Below are 16,852 nucleotides of genomic sequence, written 5' to 3'. Positions count from 1 at the left end.
AAAGAAAATTTTGATAATTCACAAAATATCATATTAAAAAAAAATATATTTCTATATATCTATAGTAGTGAAAACATACTAATTTGGATCCTTGACTTGTGTGATTTATTTTAATTAAATAATAATGTGGTATAATGTAATTATTTTAAAAATTGACATTATTGGCTTTAAAAAGCATCCAAGTATCTCACAGATCTCTTTTCAGATTTATAATTATTAATCTCAAAACAAAAAAAAAGATACGAGCCACAAGATGCTTATTTCATGTCTTCTTATATATTTATATAGCAGTTGTTTTGACAGGTCAGTGGTTGAGATCTAACATAATTACACTGGAATGAGACATTTCTTGTTGGGCAACTGTAAAAAGGCATTAGTAGGGAAACTTGGCTCTCACAGGGGCGACATTGTTCCTTAAAAATATCTCCAAAGAAATACACTCTAAGGCATTGGCAGATAACACACAGACAATATTAAGCTTGAAGACAGAGCGAAATGTGGCAAGAACACATACCCAAGTGCAAGCGTGGTGACAGGAGTCCGCCGTTTCAAACGTTTTTGCTCCCTCCGAAAGACTTTTGTTTCCCCGAGAAGTGCGGGGGTCAAGAACGAGGGAGGAGGGCATCGACCCCGCCGCTCTCCCTCCCTCCCTCGTCACCGTTTGTGCGTCACAGACCAGCGAATAAATAATGACTACAGAGCACAGCACACACACTGGAGCCAACTGAGTGCTACCTTTTCTTTCCGACTGCAAGGGCAAGGCTGAGCGTTCATTTCGCGTTGCACACCATTAGTTGTTGGACGACGTGAGCCTGCAGTCCAACAACAGTGGAGCTGAATGTCCCAGGATGGCACGAAATCTTTCACACTTTAACTTTCAAACAGTTAATCTTTTTTTTTTGGCATGAAATGTTCGAATCTAGAGTCTATTTGTAGCTGCAAACCAAATCTACATGTATTAAAAAACAGTTGATTCCATTATACTGCATTTTGTTTTTCCCAACAACACCAGGAAAGACAAAGTTGGCATGGTTAAGACTACTCCAGGCAGCCTGTCATATCTTCACTGGTAGTCCTGGATCTTGAAGCACCAACTAATTGATGTGAGTCATCATGAAGAACTGGAAATGGAGAGGAGAGTGGATTTAATATAAGCAACAATTAATATTCCCAGGATATGGAGTCCTGCGTGTACGTTGACTCGGGCCTTTGTGGCAGGTGTTGCCAGCATCGTGCGTCCCGACAACTGGACCACAAGGGCGAGTTGGTTGTGGTGGTTCAACAGTGTTCAGATTAGAAAGAAAAGCTTTAAAAAGGACACAGAGAACTTCAGCTAGTTTAATTCTAGACAAATACAACGTTTTTCTGACACGGCCTCAAACTGCACGGATGTAAACATAATCCCGATTTAACTCAGTAGAAGTCACAAACCGAGCCCAGCTGTGACTCTCTTTTCTAGCATAAAACATCTGCCTCTAACCGCACAAAGCTTCATAGGACACCTGACCTACACCTCCAACAAACATGTGAGAAAACAAAACAAAAAAAGATGAAATGTGTTTCCAAGTCTCATGATTGATGTCCCGGGTCCGGATAGTTTTTGTGCACTCGTAGCAGGTGTGTAGATGGAGGTAGGGAGTGATTACCAGGGTAAAACTACATGTAATGCAAGCATAAATAAACTGCAAAATTGTTGGATGTGTGTCAGTGTATACATAAATTATATTATATTATATTTTTTATTTATAAACCTCACAATTTGTTTATTTTTTTAAATGTAGTTTTCTCCTAAAAGCCCCTCCATACATCCAACTGAATACTGAACATTAACAGTGACTGTAACTGAGTAACCTCCATGTGCTTCCTCACTGTAGTGACTCTGTAAATAATGATCCTCTGTGCGTCACTCCTCTTCTTCATCCTCCTCCTCCTCTTCTTCTTCTTCATCTTTGAGCTCCAGGTATTCGACCCCCTCCTCCTCCATTACCGTCTCTCTGTCGTCTTCACTAGTGTCTGATTTATGCCTCTCTGCATCACCCTCTTCCAACAGCTCCTCCTCCTCCTCCTCTTCTTCAGCCAACAGGTCTTCCTCCAAGACATCCCTCTCCTCCTCATATGAGGAGATGGGCGAGTAGTGGGGGAGGTCGAACACGTGCGGGCTGCTGGGAGCATCAGAACTACTGGGAGGAGGCGACGTTGCAGGAGCTGCGACGGGAATAGTGATAGGTACTGGGATGGAAAAAGCAGGAAAGGACTCTGACGCGCACATGCCGGCACCGGTGCTTACGTCCCAGGCCCTCCTGGCAGTCGGGTTAACGTTGCAGGTAGTGTTAGTAGCAGAGGAGGGAATGACCGCCATGCCCAGCCCTGAGGTGAGGGCTGTGGGTTCGGGTGTGTACTCTCGGATCTCGCCTGCTTCTAGCGGTTCCCCGCAGGGGTCATGGGCACTACAGGACAGCTTGCCGTCCAGTTTGGAGATGAAGAGCAGGCCGTCACGGTGCTGGCAGCAGTAGGAACTGACGCACAGTTCGCAGAAGGACGCAGCCTCCTTACTGCATATGTCACACTGGTGCCACGGACATTCCCACCGACCTACAACAAATGCAAGAACATTAAGGAATCTTTATTTCACTGAGGACCACAACAACATTTCCACCAGCTGTAATAAACATTTGGTGGCATAGATCTGTTTTGGGACCATCCTACATTTTATTTTCATAAAAACTGGGTGATATTGTGTGGATTAGAGAAAATCCTAAATAAATTAAGTCACTGACCTGCAGGCCTCTTGGTGAGGTTCAGGCAGTCTGCATGGTAAACCTTGGGACATCCAGGTTTTTTACATGACACCATCTGTCCTCCGTCTCCGCAGATGAAACACTCGTCCTCCCTTTCTTTGGTCAACACCACCTTTTTCTTCCTCTTGCCGTGACCTCTCCTCTTCAGCTTGCGATCTTTATCATCAGGCGGGGGGTTGTTCTGGTTCAGAGAGCAGAGGAGTAGGTTATTCCCAAACAAACACAGGTGGTTATTAATTTTTGTGGCGTGTCCCTCCTCTCACCTTTGGCCTGAGGCCTAAGAAGCCGCTGCAGTTTGATGCTCCACATTTACACACTGTCTTCCTGTTGCCCAAACACTCCAGGTTGTAGTTGAAGGTGAGCTCTGTGCCTGAAAGGATAAACACAAATGAGTGAGAGTGGCTTGCTGGCATCACCAAACATCAAGATAGAAACAACTTCTATCTTCTGATCTGTAAGAGGCGGCGAACCTGCGGCAATGTCGATGAGAGCGAACAGTCCCACCCGGGTGTCACCGTTCACCGTCCACTTCTGCGTCTCACAGTTTGGCTGACAGCTGTGGTTCATGAAGCGTGCCTCGTTCCCCTTCGGCCCAGCATCAATGATCCGATCCTAAAACACAAAGTCATCCAACAAGAAATTAAATTAAACTTAATTACTGTATAGGTCTCTAATTTGAAGTTGTAGCTATAACCTGTACTCAAACACAGGTCTGGCCATGAAATTTCCAAAGTGCCAAGAAAGCATCTACTGCTGGTAACAAGGTTAAAACTACCAAACACACGATTCTGTTAGAAGTGCATTCATACCTATCAGGAGGTATTGATTGAAAAAAAGAGACGGCAGGAAACAAGAGATGTAGGAAAGCCATTCATGTTCAGAGGCTTTACTCCAAAGCTGTTCTGTGTAAGTGAATAATTTTAGATCTTAATTAGATTTAATCTAACCATGTGGCAGTTTGCTACTGTTTTTTTTTCTTAAACCATAATTTGGACTGCTTTAAACACTCTTCTGTGTTCCCTGTTAAGGCTCAAGTCCTTGGTTAATGTTGATGCACTTGTTATTTCTCCTCAGAACTACATTGACCACTTTATCCTCTATACTCGCTCAAAAAGAAAAACGACACTACCAGTTACTAGACAAAGTTGGGGAGGCCACTAACTGAGCTCTGACCCAATGTGACTGGGGCCTTATTCACTTGATCCAACATGGCCACCATGATTGTCACACATTCATAATAACTGACAAGTTAATGTCATGTAGTAAGCGGCCACGTAGCTGCAAAACCTCAGTTAGTGCATTCTGTAGTCTTGAATAGGGTTGCTCTTGAGGTTAGCAGCGTTTTCACAGTTATAGTTCATTTACTCTGGTCCAAATCAGTTAATGGTAGGGCTTTTCGATATAATGATATGTATCGGATGACGTCTAATGTTTCATTTTACGCTATCATTTGTTTCGTGGTGTCGCAAAATAAACTGTTTATGGCAATATTTTTTCATCGTTTTGATGGTCACTGTAGTGGCTATATTATTTTCTTAAAGTTCTCTCTTTCTCTTATATTTAATATAACCACACTACAGACAGACAAGCGCTTGTTTTAATGCCTTGTCGTTAGCAACAAGGTAACAGCATCACGTGTCCGCTTGTTTATTTTCCACATAAACCTTTCACAATAAAGCTCAAGATCCTGTTGAGACTTTTCAAAATAAACTGAATCATATGAAAGACGATGCAGAGTGTTTTCCGATGAAAAGCAACATAGAGCCGTCAGGTGCTAAAAAAAATAAACCTTAGACTCAAACGCAGCACGCTGTGTAATAAATACTCACAAAGAAAACGGCGGCTGTTACAACTTATGTCTAAAAATGTATAGTTTCATGCATCGGTTACAACACTCGACTCCAGGTACATGACGCCCAGCTGGAAACACTTCCCGCAAGTCGAGCTGCGCGAGATTCACAGAATTTACAGAAAATGTTAAATTTTTGTGATTTATATCGTTATCGGACGATAGATGTCTTATATCGGGATATGAGATTTTGGTCATATCGCACAGCCCTAGTTAATGGGTTTGTAAACTTGAAGTATTTTCCTGTGGTTTGGTTTCTTTCCACTTAGTTATTAGGGAAGATATGATGAAACGATAATTTACATTTGACAGCTGGTTGCCAGCCCATACAGACCTTTGTACATCGAAGTTACCCTGTTGCATCCCAGAATGCAAAATATATGTGGCTACGGGAAGATGTTAATTTAAACTTCCAACGTTCACCTGATAGTTGGTTGAGGTCTGATCACTTTCACACCATAAACGAATCGGTTAGGAACTGAATGAGACCTCCTCCTCCGAAGGGTCTTGGTGCAGTTGTTTTGCGATTAATGTGTACACACCTGCATAAGTGAACTGAACGTAACAGGCTAATGTGAAAACACCCTAAAAACACACGTGGCTCTGAGTCGTACCTTGTCAAGAGTTAACATGTAGAAGTTACAGATGTTGTTGTCCTGAGCGTGTCTGATCCTCGACCTGCACTCCTCCTCATCGATCACCTCCCCGACATACTCGCTCACAAACTGACCCTGAGAGAACAAACACATACGGGAAACGTGGATCATTCACTCCTGGCTTATGATGGGAATTCCAGCAGCAACAGCAGCAGCACTGCGGTTACCTTCTTAATGTCATGGACACAGCGGAGCCCCCAGCCTCGAGACAGCGTCCTAAAGATCTCTACTTGGCTGTACTGACGCTTGGTGAACGCCTGGTTGAGGCACCGCTCGGCCGCCGGGCAAACCTGCAAGTAAAGAAGCGGCCTCGGTCAGATACTCGACACCTGGCTGCAAAGTCCAGGGCAGGCAGCCGCTAAAGTTCCCGATTCAACTTTAGAAGATCTGGAGCAATACAACTATTACGTCTTAGCCCCACTAAACTCCAATTGGTCAAGCACAGCTATTGGTGGCAGCATAGTAGATTTTTAAACGCATTTCTTAACATCCTGAAAGTAGAAAATTTCACTAAATAACTAAAAACACTTAGATCATGCACCTTGTACAATAAAATTCTAGAAAAAAATGAAACCAAACTAACTGGATTAAAATACTTGTAGAAGCAGTCTGTATGATTTAATACACCTGTGGCCATCGAAGTGACTGGAACACCTGAATTCAATGATTTGGATCAGTCAGTGAATCCATCTGTAGCTGTGCATGAGCGTGATGAAGGTGTTTCGGTACCTGTGGATGGCATTCGTAGAGCAGCATGCGGTTGATACACTCGGAGTCCATCCCACATGGACTATCATCTGTCTTCTTGCAGTTACAGCGGGGGATCTCTGAGAGGTCGGCAGTGAAGATCTGAACCTTTCCTATTGGTCGATTAACCTGAATGAGTCAGAAAGGTGTGTATCACTCATCACCGAGCATTACAATCAAACCTCATTTTTTAAGTCAACTTATGAAGAAAGCTTTTTACAGTTTCTTTGTGATTTAAGCAGCTTGATTTCAAAGTAAAGGCACCTCCATTACCTTAATGTGTTTGTATGGAGGAGGCTTCCTGTCGTTCTTCCTGTCCTCTTGAAGCTGCCGAAGCTCCTTCTCTGCCTGCAGCTCACGGAACCGCACAGCCGCCTCCTCCAAAGCTGAGGAAGGACGTCAAAAGTCAGCGATCGCAAACACAAACCATGATATCAAACCGATCAAAGGACAAATTTTACTTTTGCCTACCTTTTTTGTAGGTCGCATCAACCCCTTTACCCATCTTTTCCTTGCTGTTGGCGTCCACGTCCATGTAAGGGAAGACTCTGGCCTGGTAGGTCCACAGGTAGTCGTTGGAGCCGAAGAAATGAACGGGGAACTCGCCGACATCGTGCCTCATTCTCTGGATGTTTTCTGGGATTGTTTTGGGATGGCTGACCTCTGCCGGCCACCACCTTATGGAGCAGAAAATGGGAGAATAAAGGATTTGATGACGTGCGTCTGACTTTTCAGATTTAAAAGACTCTGTGGGTCATAGCTGACCTGTAGCGCCCAACTTTGACCCATACAATGTCTTTATAGCGAGGCTTCTTCCCGGCCTTGCAGTCGTTGCAGTACCAGCTGCCTTTGGGCATCTCGATGTTCAGACACTCCCGATGAAATGCAGCAGGACAGGACTCACAGCAGAGTAGGCTGCCCCCTGGAGCACAGGAGGAGGGACAGCATTGCATTAACCTCTCATCAATGAATCATGAAGCCAGCCGTCTGACAGCTAAAGCTTGTCAGACGGCTGGTCTCACATTTAGTCCTATATGTACTCTGTATGTATACAGAGGAGTTTATGGTTGGCTCAATGACTTTAAGGTCCTGTTGCTGTAAAACAAGCCCAAATCATCACACTTCCACCATCAGCAGCTGGTATAAGATGTTCCAGCTGATTGGCTTGTTTCGTTTTTCGCATTACAGTCAAACATCTCCCCTTTGGTCTCATCTATCCAAAGGTCTTTATTCCAGTAGTCTTGTGGTTTGTTCAGATCCGACTTGTGCGAAAACTGAGCTGTAGTGCCATGTTCTTTCTCCTACAAACCTCTCAAAACAAGCCATACTTGTTCATTCTTTTTTTCAAATTGTACCATCAAGAACTTCAGGTGAGGCCTTGAGAGTCTGACATGCAGCTCTTGGGCTTTTTGCAGTTTTGCTAAACAACGTTGGGGTAAATTTGCTGGAATGTCCACTTCTGGGAAGTTTGGCAGCTGTGTTCAGTTTCTACTTGTGAATGATCGTTCTCACGGTAGAATGATGGTCTTTAAATTGTTTGGAAATCTACTTGTAACCCTTCCCAGACAGATAGGCAGTAACAACTGCTTCTCTAAGATCATTACTTGGCTTGGCTGCCACAGAGTCTGCGGGACTCTGGTGATTTTGTGGGAGTCCGTTGGACTCTGTGGCACTATCCCACTGGGTATAGTAAACAATGAGACACTGGAAAATACCAAATTTTCCAGAACACCTGCCAGAGCAGACCAAAACTGGAAACTTCCATTCCTAAAAAAGTGGGAGCTCCCAAGAGCCTTGGGTCTTTGATTATGTCCAAATGAGTCTATGGCCTAACCCTTTCTGGGTGCTTTATGTCTATTTTACTTCAATTTTGTCCATGTTTTTAAATGTATTAAAACTGTATTTCACTAAACGCTTTTCTGCCTGTTGAGGCTGCATCTCCAGTGGATTTTGCATGTTTTTGGACCAGTTTGAAAGTTTACCTTAGAGCAGAAATTTGGTCTTCAGCTCTAGCCTTTGAAACAACGATGATGATGAATTAAACAAAAATCTTAGTTCTTGTGGAAACAATAAAAGGTATTCTTAAGTTTTTCATACAGTAATTCTGGATTTTGGTTCAGTTTTTGTTAAATAAATAATGACAGTGACATATGCCACGTGTTGGTGATCGTAAAATACTTTGTGAGAACCAGATGATTTATTAATATCCTGACATAAAACCTTACCGGTACTTTATTTTCCACCTGACTGTAATTCGTAACCGTAAGGTGAAATAAAATATAAATCTGAGGTGAAGAAAACAGCTCAGCAACAAAACCAGTTTAGTCTGGTCTGGAGTTTCCTTTCGCATCTGTACCTTCAGTGCAGACGAAGCACCAGCTGACGTTCACGTGTTCGTGATTCTTGACGCCGCGGCGGGGGGTGAAATGGTTAGGACAGACAATGCTGTTGTTGGAGAGTACAACACTGCCCGCTGCCATACAAAGATCTGTAGCGTGATAGGCAACCGGGCAGCGCACGCAACGTACCAGCCGACCTGTAGACGTAAAGAGGAGAGTAAATGCCACGGCGCAAGACGGGTGATTACAGCGAAGGTGCGGTCTGAGCGTCCTCTGATTACCTTTAGAGATGTTGGAGCTGTTGGGATTAGCGATGAAGCAGGTGAGGCAAACGTGGATGGAGCAGCGGAAACCTCTGTTCACTGGTACGGTCGGGGCGTAGTTGGCGATGCACTCGCCATGATAAAACTTCCCGCACACAGGGATCATGCAGCGCCGCACATCCTCACCGCGCTTTTTACACACAAAGCAGGTGTGGAGTCCTGGACACAGGAAAAGTCACAGGTTTAAATGATCACCTAAAAAAATATATCTTCATATTAATTTAACAAAATGAAAACAGCAGATAATAAGTGGCCTCAATTCTCCCTCTAATCGCTTCCAGAATGCAATGAACACAAATGACTGGGAAAATATATATAAATAAAACTATAATTCCTAATAAAACTATGATTATTTTAACAATTCTTTTTAAATCTGTTTTTAATCGTGAACTATTTGTTTAAAACTTCCCATGCTAGACATGATTTCAATACTAAACATGTTTTTCCATTGTATGAACAAAAATAAATAAAATGGCAAACATGACAGGCATTTTTTTAAAAATTATTTTAAAAAAAATTATTTAATGATTGCTAAAACAGACTAAAAAGTCTTACAAACAGAAATAAAATTGAAACCAAAAATAAAGAAAAATTTTGAAAACTAAAAATAATAAATAAATAATAACAATAAATAAATTTGCGTAGTGGTCTATGTGTAGTGGTTTACATAGATTCCCAGTTTGATCCTGGGAGCAGACACAAAAAATAAAAAATAAAAGTCCACCCACTGCGGTGACCCGTTGTGGATTAAGGCAACATGGGGAGTGAAGAAAAATCCAAACGCTTGGATATTTCTTATGCTAGAACATCTTTAGACTTTACAGTCTGACCTTTTGTAGTGATTTTTACATTTGGAAAATTCACACATCAAGAATTAAATTATAGGCTCTACTGACATCAGGGAACAGCTGTTTAGTTTTTACCTGATTTGCACTCTGGACAGACAAACTTCCCCTTCGGTGCTTCGGCCAGAGATATGCAGGGCAGGTGGAAAGCGCCACAACACTGACCCTCACAGAGCAGCAGCTCCCCGGTCTTCTCACACACCTGAGCAGAGATCATAGCATAACTAGAATGACTCAGAGAGAGGGAACTTTACGTCTCATGTATGCATGGTTTGCGAGGTGGATATGAAGGCTTCAGAGTTTTTAGAGGAAAACATCTAATGTCTGCTAACTGTTGTTTAGATCTGACCATAAAGTAATGAACTGAACAGAAATGGAAGCTGTGATAAAATGTTTGAATACAGCAGCAGAGAAGTCGCTGTAGAGCTTCTTGTAAAGACACAAGTAGCGTTCTAATCTATCACTGCTAAAATGAAACCTTTTCTTATGGAGCTTCTGGACACATTTCTAGGGATCTTTTTGTCACTAAACTGCTGAAAGCTCACCTGACATATGTTCTCCTTCATGGAAGCCGGGCCTCCTCGGTCCCCTATGATCTTCCTCGTAGGTAAAAGTGAGTCGTCACACAGTGACAAGTCGTCCTTCATGGAGCAGAAACTGTTGTCCAGGCTGGATGGTTCACCCTGAGGAGACAAAGCAGGACTTTGCTGTTGCATAGCAACAATTTTAATTATTGCTGTACGTAAAAAAGTAAAGCTGACCAACCTCTGACTCTGCTCCGTCCTTTTTGATGTCCTCGGCTTTACCGTCGTCCGGTTGAGGATCGTCGACATCGGCTGGTGCCGTCTCCTCCTGTCCGGGTTCTGGCGAAGACTGCTCTGGAGCAGAAGGTGCAGGAGTGCTGGTCTGAACCAAAGGTGTGGGTGTACAGAGGTCAGAGGTCGTTGCCGGTGTGGACTCTGATGCTGGAAGTGGCTTACTCTTTGATTTTAGGGGTGGTGCTGAGCAGTCTATGAGGAAGAAAACCATATTTGAAACAGTAAGACAGAAAAACTAGCTTTTCAAGATTTTCAACTCATAACAACAAGGACTTCCTCTTAGCATCATATTAAATTACATTAACTGTGCAGATTAAATACGCTTGGCTGTAAATTCATCTGGACTCCTCAGAGCGTATTTTAGTTGGCTGCTTTCCCAAATTTAATTTACAAGGAAAAAAGAAAATCTGGTGACTTGGAATTTTTTTTTATGTTAACTTCTTCTTCTTCTGTGTCATAAAATGTTTGAAACCCACTGAACAAATAATGTAATTACACTTTATAGATTTAACATGTACACAATGATTATTTTATTTCATTTACAACATTTAATTACTTATTATATTTTCTCCTTTCTAAATCTGCTGCTTTTCCACTCATGTTTTGTTTGTTTTGTTTTCTAAGCCATCACTAACACTGACCTATGAGTCAGTCAAGCATAAATATACAAAACTCAAGGGATGATGTGTGTCGTGTCGACATATAACAGATAATTTAGTAAAGCACTAATTCTAAATTGTATTTCTGGACACTTTGTTACTAGCGGTCTGTCACAAAAACACTATTTGTTCTCATTTCTTTAATAAAAACTATGGAAAATACCAAAGATAACACAGACATAAAATTGTATTTTTACACTATTAATGTGATTCCCAAAGAGTTGAAAACTGGGCAAGTGGAGGAGAAGAAGAAAAAGTGGCAGATGAGTAAAAATCCTCTGATCAAGCATGTCTTTATAAGCCTGCCTCTAATACAGATATAGGCCTGCTACCTACTGTTAAGTTAAATAAAAGTAGTCCTGGATGAGATACCGCACACTACAGTGTAATTTAGAAGGCTTTACGAAAACTCACTGACCAGATTGAGGAGTTGGAGGTGGATTAGTCTTCAGTGTTTTGACCTGGAACAAAGAGGAACACTTTCAAAAATGACTGCAGTTAAACCAACATTGTTTTAGTCTATCAAACAAAAAAAAGTTTCTTTTTTTGCTTTGTTTGTAGCTCTTATCTGCAATTCTCAAAAGCATTTTAAGGCTAGAATCCTCCATCCATGCCCATCCATCCATCGTTTATTCCAGCCAGGTTGGAAAGGGCATCAGTCTGAGATGCCCACACCTCCTCCAGCTCTTCTCGGGGGACACAAAGATTCCAAGCCAGTGGAGAGACATAATCCCTCCAGCATGTAGGACAAGCCCAAAACACTTAATCTAGGAGATGTCCTGGAGGCATCCTAGTCACATGGCTGATCCAACTCAACTGGCTCATTTCGATGTGGAGGAATCAACAGCTGTACCCTGAGCCCCTCCTGAGTGATTGAGTCCTGTCTCTAAAGGTGAGCCCAGCCTCTCTTCAGAGCCTTTTCAACACTTGTATTTGTGATCTTAATCTGCTCTCGCTTCACCACAGAAAACTGGATTTATACACCAGTCCATCTGTTGATCTCCATCTCCGTCTTGTCTCACTTGTGAACAAGACCACGAGGGAGCTCTGAGAGAAACTTCAACCTCAAGTAGAGGCTCCACGCATCTCTTGCTGGGGAAACTGGGGGTGCTCATCTACACGATATCAGTTCTAAAGACATTCTTAGGAGTGATACACAGAGGATCAGGGAAGAACTACACGCTGTCAAAGTTTTATTTTGTTTTTGAAAGTCACTGACTTCTTTTCTTAGCTGAGATTGAATGTAAGGTGAGTGATGTTTAAAATAAAATATTTAAAAACAAATAAATTCAATTAAAAACAAACACTTTTAATCTTTAAAGGCACTTTTGGCTCTATAAAATTGTTTATCTGTTTGTTTGTTTTTTAACTACACAATAATCTGAAATAATCTGATCATCTCATAGTCTCAGCTTCATCTCCACAGCATAAATCCTTTACTTGTATTATTTATACTTGTGTTTGTTATTTATAACTCAAAGCAAAGCTTACATAAAATGAAATACACTTCATTATTTGAAAGCCCCAGACTTTAAGAAGCTCTTAACATAATGCGTGTTTAGATGCGCTTAACTAAACATCTTAACTAAACACGTGTGGGAGGATTAACCCTCCATCATCTCTTAAATGCTGGAATGACTGGAAACACTCAACCGGTGCTTATGTTTGTGACCGGAGGCCAATCAAACATCCCTACGTTGTTTTTATTGGACTGAAAAAGGATTCTAATGTTTCTAATGCCCGTGGTGCAGTGCTGTTTATTTAAGTAGCACAGTGCATCGGTCATGCATTTGCCTACATGCACATTGGTGTTTCTAAGGTTTTTTCAACACAGTGGCAAGTTTCTATTATTTGACTATAACTGAACATCAACTATGACCAAGCATCAGACTGAATTTAGGAAGGTAAAGACTTCTGTCTGACCATCAGATCATCAGTTCTTACATGCTGCTTACAACTCTCTCCACTTTGTATTATCAGAGATATCTCTCACAGCTCAGGTGGAGGCAGGATTGATCCAGAGGAGAAACTATTCCACCCTATAAACCTGAAATCTGCGCTACAGCTGACCTGAATGGTGTGCAGAAAAATCCTATACTCCAAACTGAGATTCAGGCCTCAGGACCTCACACAGTTCCCACCTATTTCTAACAAATGAGTTCACGGTTATAGTAAAGCATTCTCTCCTTCAGCCTCCTCTCATTTATCGTAACTGCCACACTGTTTTCAGAGAGAAAAACCTGTAAAATCCAAACTTACAACGATTCATTTTTGTTAGGGCTTTAAACGCTCCCTTGCACTCCCTCATCAGGTGCGCTTGTTTCTAAGTCACTAATCCATGCTGCTCACAATTATCGCAATAAACCGACTGCATCTTTGTGTATGAATTAGTGTTCATACACAAAGTGTTAGTGTTAGTAGATCACCCAAGGAACTTTCCATTCACACTGGTGCATTTTTGAAAATTTTCCTTATACTTATTTGCTTTACAGCTTGCAATAAAAACAATGTCTTGCTGGTGCAGGAGTGACTAAATCTGACCGTGGATAACATAATGAGAGCTTTGACCACTAATTTTGTCTTGGAGTCATGGAGTAACAGTTTTTAAATGATTATTTCTTTTATTAAGGAGAAAAAGTTATCCAAACCTGCTAAGTCCTGTGTGAAAAAGTAATAACCCGTAACAAGTGGTTGTGCCACTCTTGGCAGCAAGAACTACTTTGTAAAGTACTTTGTGATAACTATCAATCAGTCTTTCAGATCACTGTGGAGTTTTGGTCCACTCTTCTTTGCAGAATTTTAATTCCAATTCCATGAATGGTCTGTTTAAGGTCAGGCCAAAGTATCTCAATCGGATAAAAGTCTGAACTCACTCAGGTACTCCAAAACCTTCATTTTATTTCTTTTTTGGCCATTCAGAGGATTTCTTGCTGCCATGTTTTGGATCATCCTCCTGTATAATAAGAGTACTTTTAATGAGTCATAAGCTTTTATGTTCCGTTTAGTCAGCAGTGGTTTTCTGTGTCTCTTGAACTCTCCCATTGATGCCATTTTTACCCAGTCTCTTTCTTATATTTGCATAAGATCTTTGACCTTAACCCTTTAAGACCTACCATAGAACCAAGTCTGCCAGAGCTTACTTTATATTTTAACATGTTGTAGAGCCATTTTTGGGAGCATTTCAAGTTGCTATACATCAATACAACTGTTATAGCCCATATTTTAATAATATGTATGCATTAAGTCCATAGTAACTACATTAATTGCAAAAAAGTGCAATAAACTACAAAAAAATTGAAAATCTTTTTGTTTTTTGTTTTTTACATATATTTCTACTTGGAGAAATTTAAGAGGTTTATCCCTCAAAATTTTAAATACAAAAAAGTTGCAAAAAATAGTTTACAACAACAGGAAATTTATTTTGAGTGTCTTCATAGTTTTATTTTTGAGATACAGCAATTTTTATATACTGCAGGAAAAACGAAAAAACAATCCTATGATGCAAATTTGCAAAGAAAACAGCATGTGTATCAAAATAAACTATTTCCAGCAGTGCAATTCGAGTTCTAAGCATCCCAGAAACTATTCAGAAAAGCATAAAGTCAAACATGACTTCTAAAAACACCAGTATAGGCTTTTAAGGCTTACAAGTAAAAAACTACATTTTCCACGAAAATGACGTCACTTCCGATTTCGGGCAGGAAATAGCGTACATGCGATCGTTCGCGCTGACGTCTGTTTCAATGTGGGAAGTGTTACGAACAGCTGATCGGATCGGCAAAGCGTGTTTCTGGAATATTATGTTTTTGTTCCTGCAAGAGCTTTTTATGCAATATTTGCAAAGCTATATGTGGAAGTAAACCGTGACCTAGGACAAGCTGATGGCATAAGATGTAAGTACAACTCCTCCGGTTTCATATGCAAAAAAAATTATTGCGCTAGTTCCGGTTCTACAGGGATTTAAAAATAGGCAAAACGGAGCGTGCCCGCTCCGACCGGCTTTAAAGGGTTAACTGAGCCAAGTTAGTCCCGCAGTTCGTTAGATGATGTTCCAGGTTCTTTTGTGACATCCGTGGGGAGTCATTAGTGTCTTGGTAGACCACCTCCGGGAAGGTTCATTACTGTTCCAAGTTTCCTTCATCTGTGGCTCTCACTGTGGTTTGCCAGAGTCCCAAAGCCTCGGAAATATCTCTGTAATCCTTTCCAGACTGACAAATGTCAATCTTTGTCTAATATTAAAATCTGTTTGATGATCTGAAACATTTAAGTATGACAAATGTGCAAATACTTTTTCATGGCACTGTACTACTGATACTATAGGAGGAAACTAAGATTTTCTTTCTAATTATAATTGCTAACTCAGTAAAATCTAATCTGATGTAATGCTTTTATGAAGGTAAATGGATTTTTTTGCGCTAAATAAAATGTACAGCTCTATCTTATAAGCTGGCACATCACAGTACAAATACATTACACCAAACGAATAAATGTACACTCATTAAACATGCTGTACCTTCTTCTTGAGGCCTGTTGATGCCTCGGCCTCCAGGCAGTATTCCAGGATCTTCTGAGTGGGTTTTCTTTTGCGCTTCTTCTCCAGCACAGGAGCGCTTCCTGGAAAAACAAGTGTCACAGCCAGATTAGCATTAACCATCACAAGTTTTCAACACACCCGTAAATCAAAGTTTTATGTGGCTTTAGAAAATTTTTAAGTCCATGTGTGGAAACACTGACAGCCTGCATTAGACTTTGTTTGCTCCGTCACACATTTGTAGGAGCAGTGGATACAAACCAAATAACATAAGTGATGATAAAAACTGACTATTATCAGCCTGCTACAAAACAGAAAGTGACTGGTTCTCTGTGGAATACTCTCAAGGTTTTTCCTACATTAAAAAGCCATTTGCAGCAGCTATGTGTGGCTCAGGAGGTAGGTTAGGTCATCAGTGGTTTATTCCCCTGGTCTGCATGAACCCACATTTCTTCTGACTGTATCTATGTGTGCTCGACAGGAAGTGCTTAAAATACTTGTGTATGTGTAAATATGTGAATAACTAGTGCTTTATTAATAATAACTGATAGTTTACAGTAATGAGATCACTGGCACAAGAATAAAGCTTAATACAATATTTACTCTTCATTTGGTTAAAGCTCCTGTTTAACCAGTCATCTTAAGCTGGTCTCATTTTACAGTGTTACTGACAGTATTTACTTTAAGCACTTAACTTACTGCACGCTGAACTGTAACCTGTTAAAACAAAACACAAACTTCATTCTTACAAATTCTTGGGAATTCCTGTCATGTTCCAGTTCTTGTAGAGCTGGGCGATATGAGATTTTTTCATATCACGATATGTTTTTTTCATTTCAGGCGATAACGATATCTATCACGATATAAGCCAAATAACTATATTTGTAAGATTTAAATGTGCCGTTGCTCACAAGTAAAATGTGAAATAATCAGCAGCTTGTTTTTATTTAAATATTTATTTCCCATAATAAGTTCAACAGGGTAGATGTACTCAAGGAACATGAGACTTTTTCAGATAAATAAAGGCAAATATTGCAAACTACACAAAAGGCAGCCGCTAAAGCGTTTAAGTTTCAAAATAGAACAAATGAAACAGACTAAATTGTCAATTCCACTTAGAAACAAAATATTAATTCTAAAAATAAATCTTAGTTTGTTTTACAGAAGAACAGACAAAACTGACTAACTTTTGTCAATATCAAATAAACTGAGAACTAAAAGGAAATTCTCAATCTCTCCTTGTTGTATAGCTTAGCTTTTCAAACAGTTTTAACAGTTACTTTAGTC

General features: G+C 40.7%; 1 protein-coding gene across 1 annotated transcript in view; it reads right to left on the bottom strand.

Annotated features, from left to right (window-relative positions):
- Positions 1-1,815: 1,815 nt before the first annotated feature.
- The window catches only part of nsd1b (nuclear receptor binding SET domain protein 1b), a 32,450-nt gene continuing 17,413 nt past the window's right edge, over positions 1,816-16,852 (bottom strand). The window contains exons 8-24 of the mRNA XM_085364675.1: positions 15,548-15,648; positions 11,453-11,495; positions 10,323-10,567; positions 10,103-10,240; positions 9,636-9,759; positions 8,671-8,871; positions 8,407-8,586; positions 6,816-6,972; positions 6,522-6,727; positions 6,324-6,436; positions 6,033-6,179; positions 5,471-5,593; positions 5,262-5,378; positions 3,269-3,410; positions 3,062-3,168; positions 2,778-2,979; positions 1,816-2,592 (exon numbers count right to left, since the gene is read on the bottom strand). Coding sequence (XP_085220801.1) covers positions 1,904-2,592; positions 2,778-2,979; positions 3,062-3,168; positions 3,269-3,410; positions 5,262-5,378; positions 5,471-5,593; positions 6,033-6,179; positions 6,324-6,436; positions 6,522-6,727; positions 6,816-6,972; positions 8,407-8,586; positions 8,671-8,871; positions 9,636-9,759; positions 10,103-10,240; positions 10,323-10,567; positions 11,453-11,495; positions 15,548-15,648 — 3,035 coding nt within the window. The 3' untranslated portion in view covers positions 1,816-1,903. The remainder of the gene's footprint in view (positions 2,593-2,777; positions 2,980-3,061; positions 3,169-3,268; positions 3,411-5,261; positions 5,379-5,470; positions 5,594-6,032; positions 6,180-6,323; positions 6,437-6,521; positions 6,728-6,815; positions 6,973-8,406; positions 8,587-8,670; positions 8,872-9,635; positions 9,760-10,102; positions 10,241-10,322; positions 10,568-11,452; positions 11,496-15,547; positions 15,649-16,852) is intronic.

The sequence above is a fragment of the Diplotaxodon limnothrissa genome, linkage group LG10 (genome assembly GCF_057381915.1).
Source record: "Diplotaxodon limnothrissa isolate DT_005_m linkage group LG10, D_limnothrissa_male_GT1.1, whole genome shotgun sequence".
NCBI lineage: Eukaryota > Metazoa > Chordata > Actinopteri > Cichliformes > Cichlidae > Diplotaxodon > Diplotaxodon limnothrissa.
The sequence above is the reverse complement of the archived record's forward strand: the minus strand, read 5'-3'. Positions and strand labels throughout refer to the sequence as shown.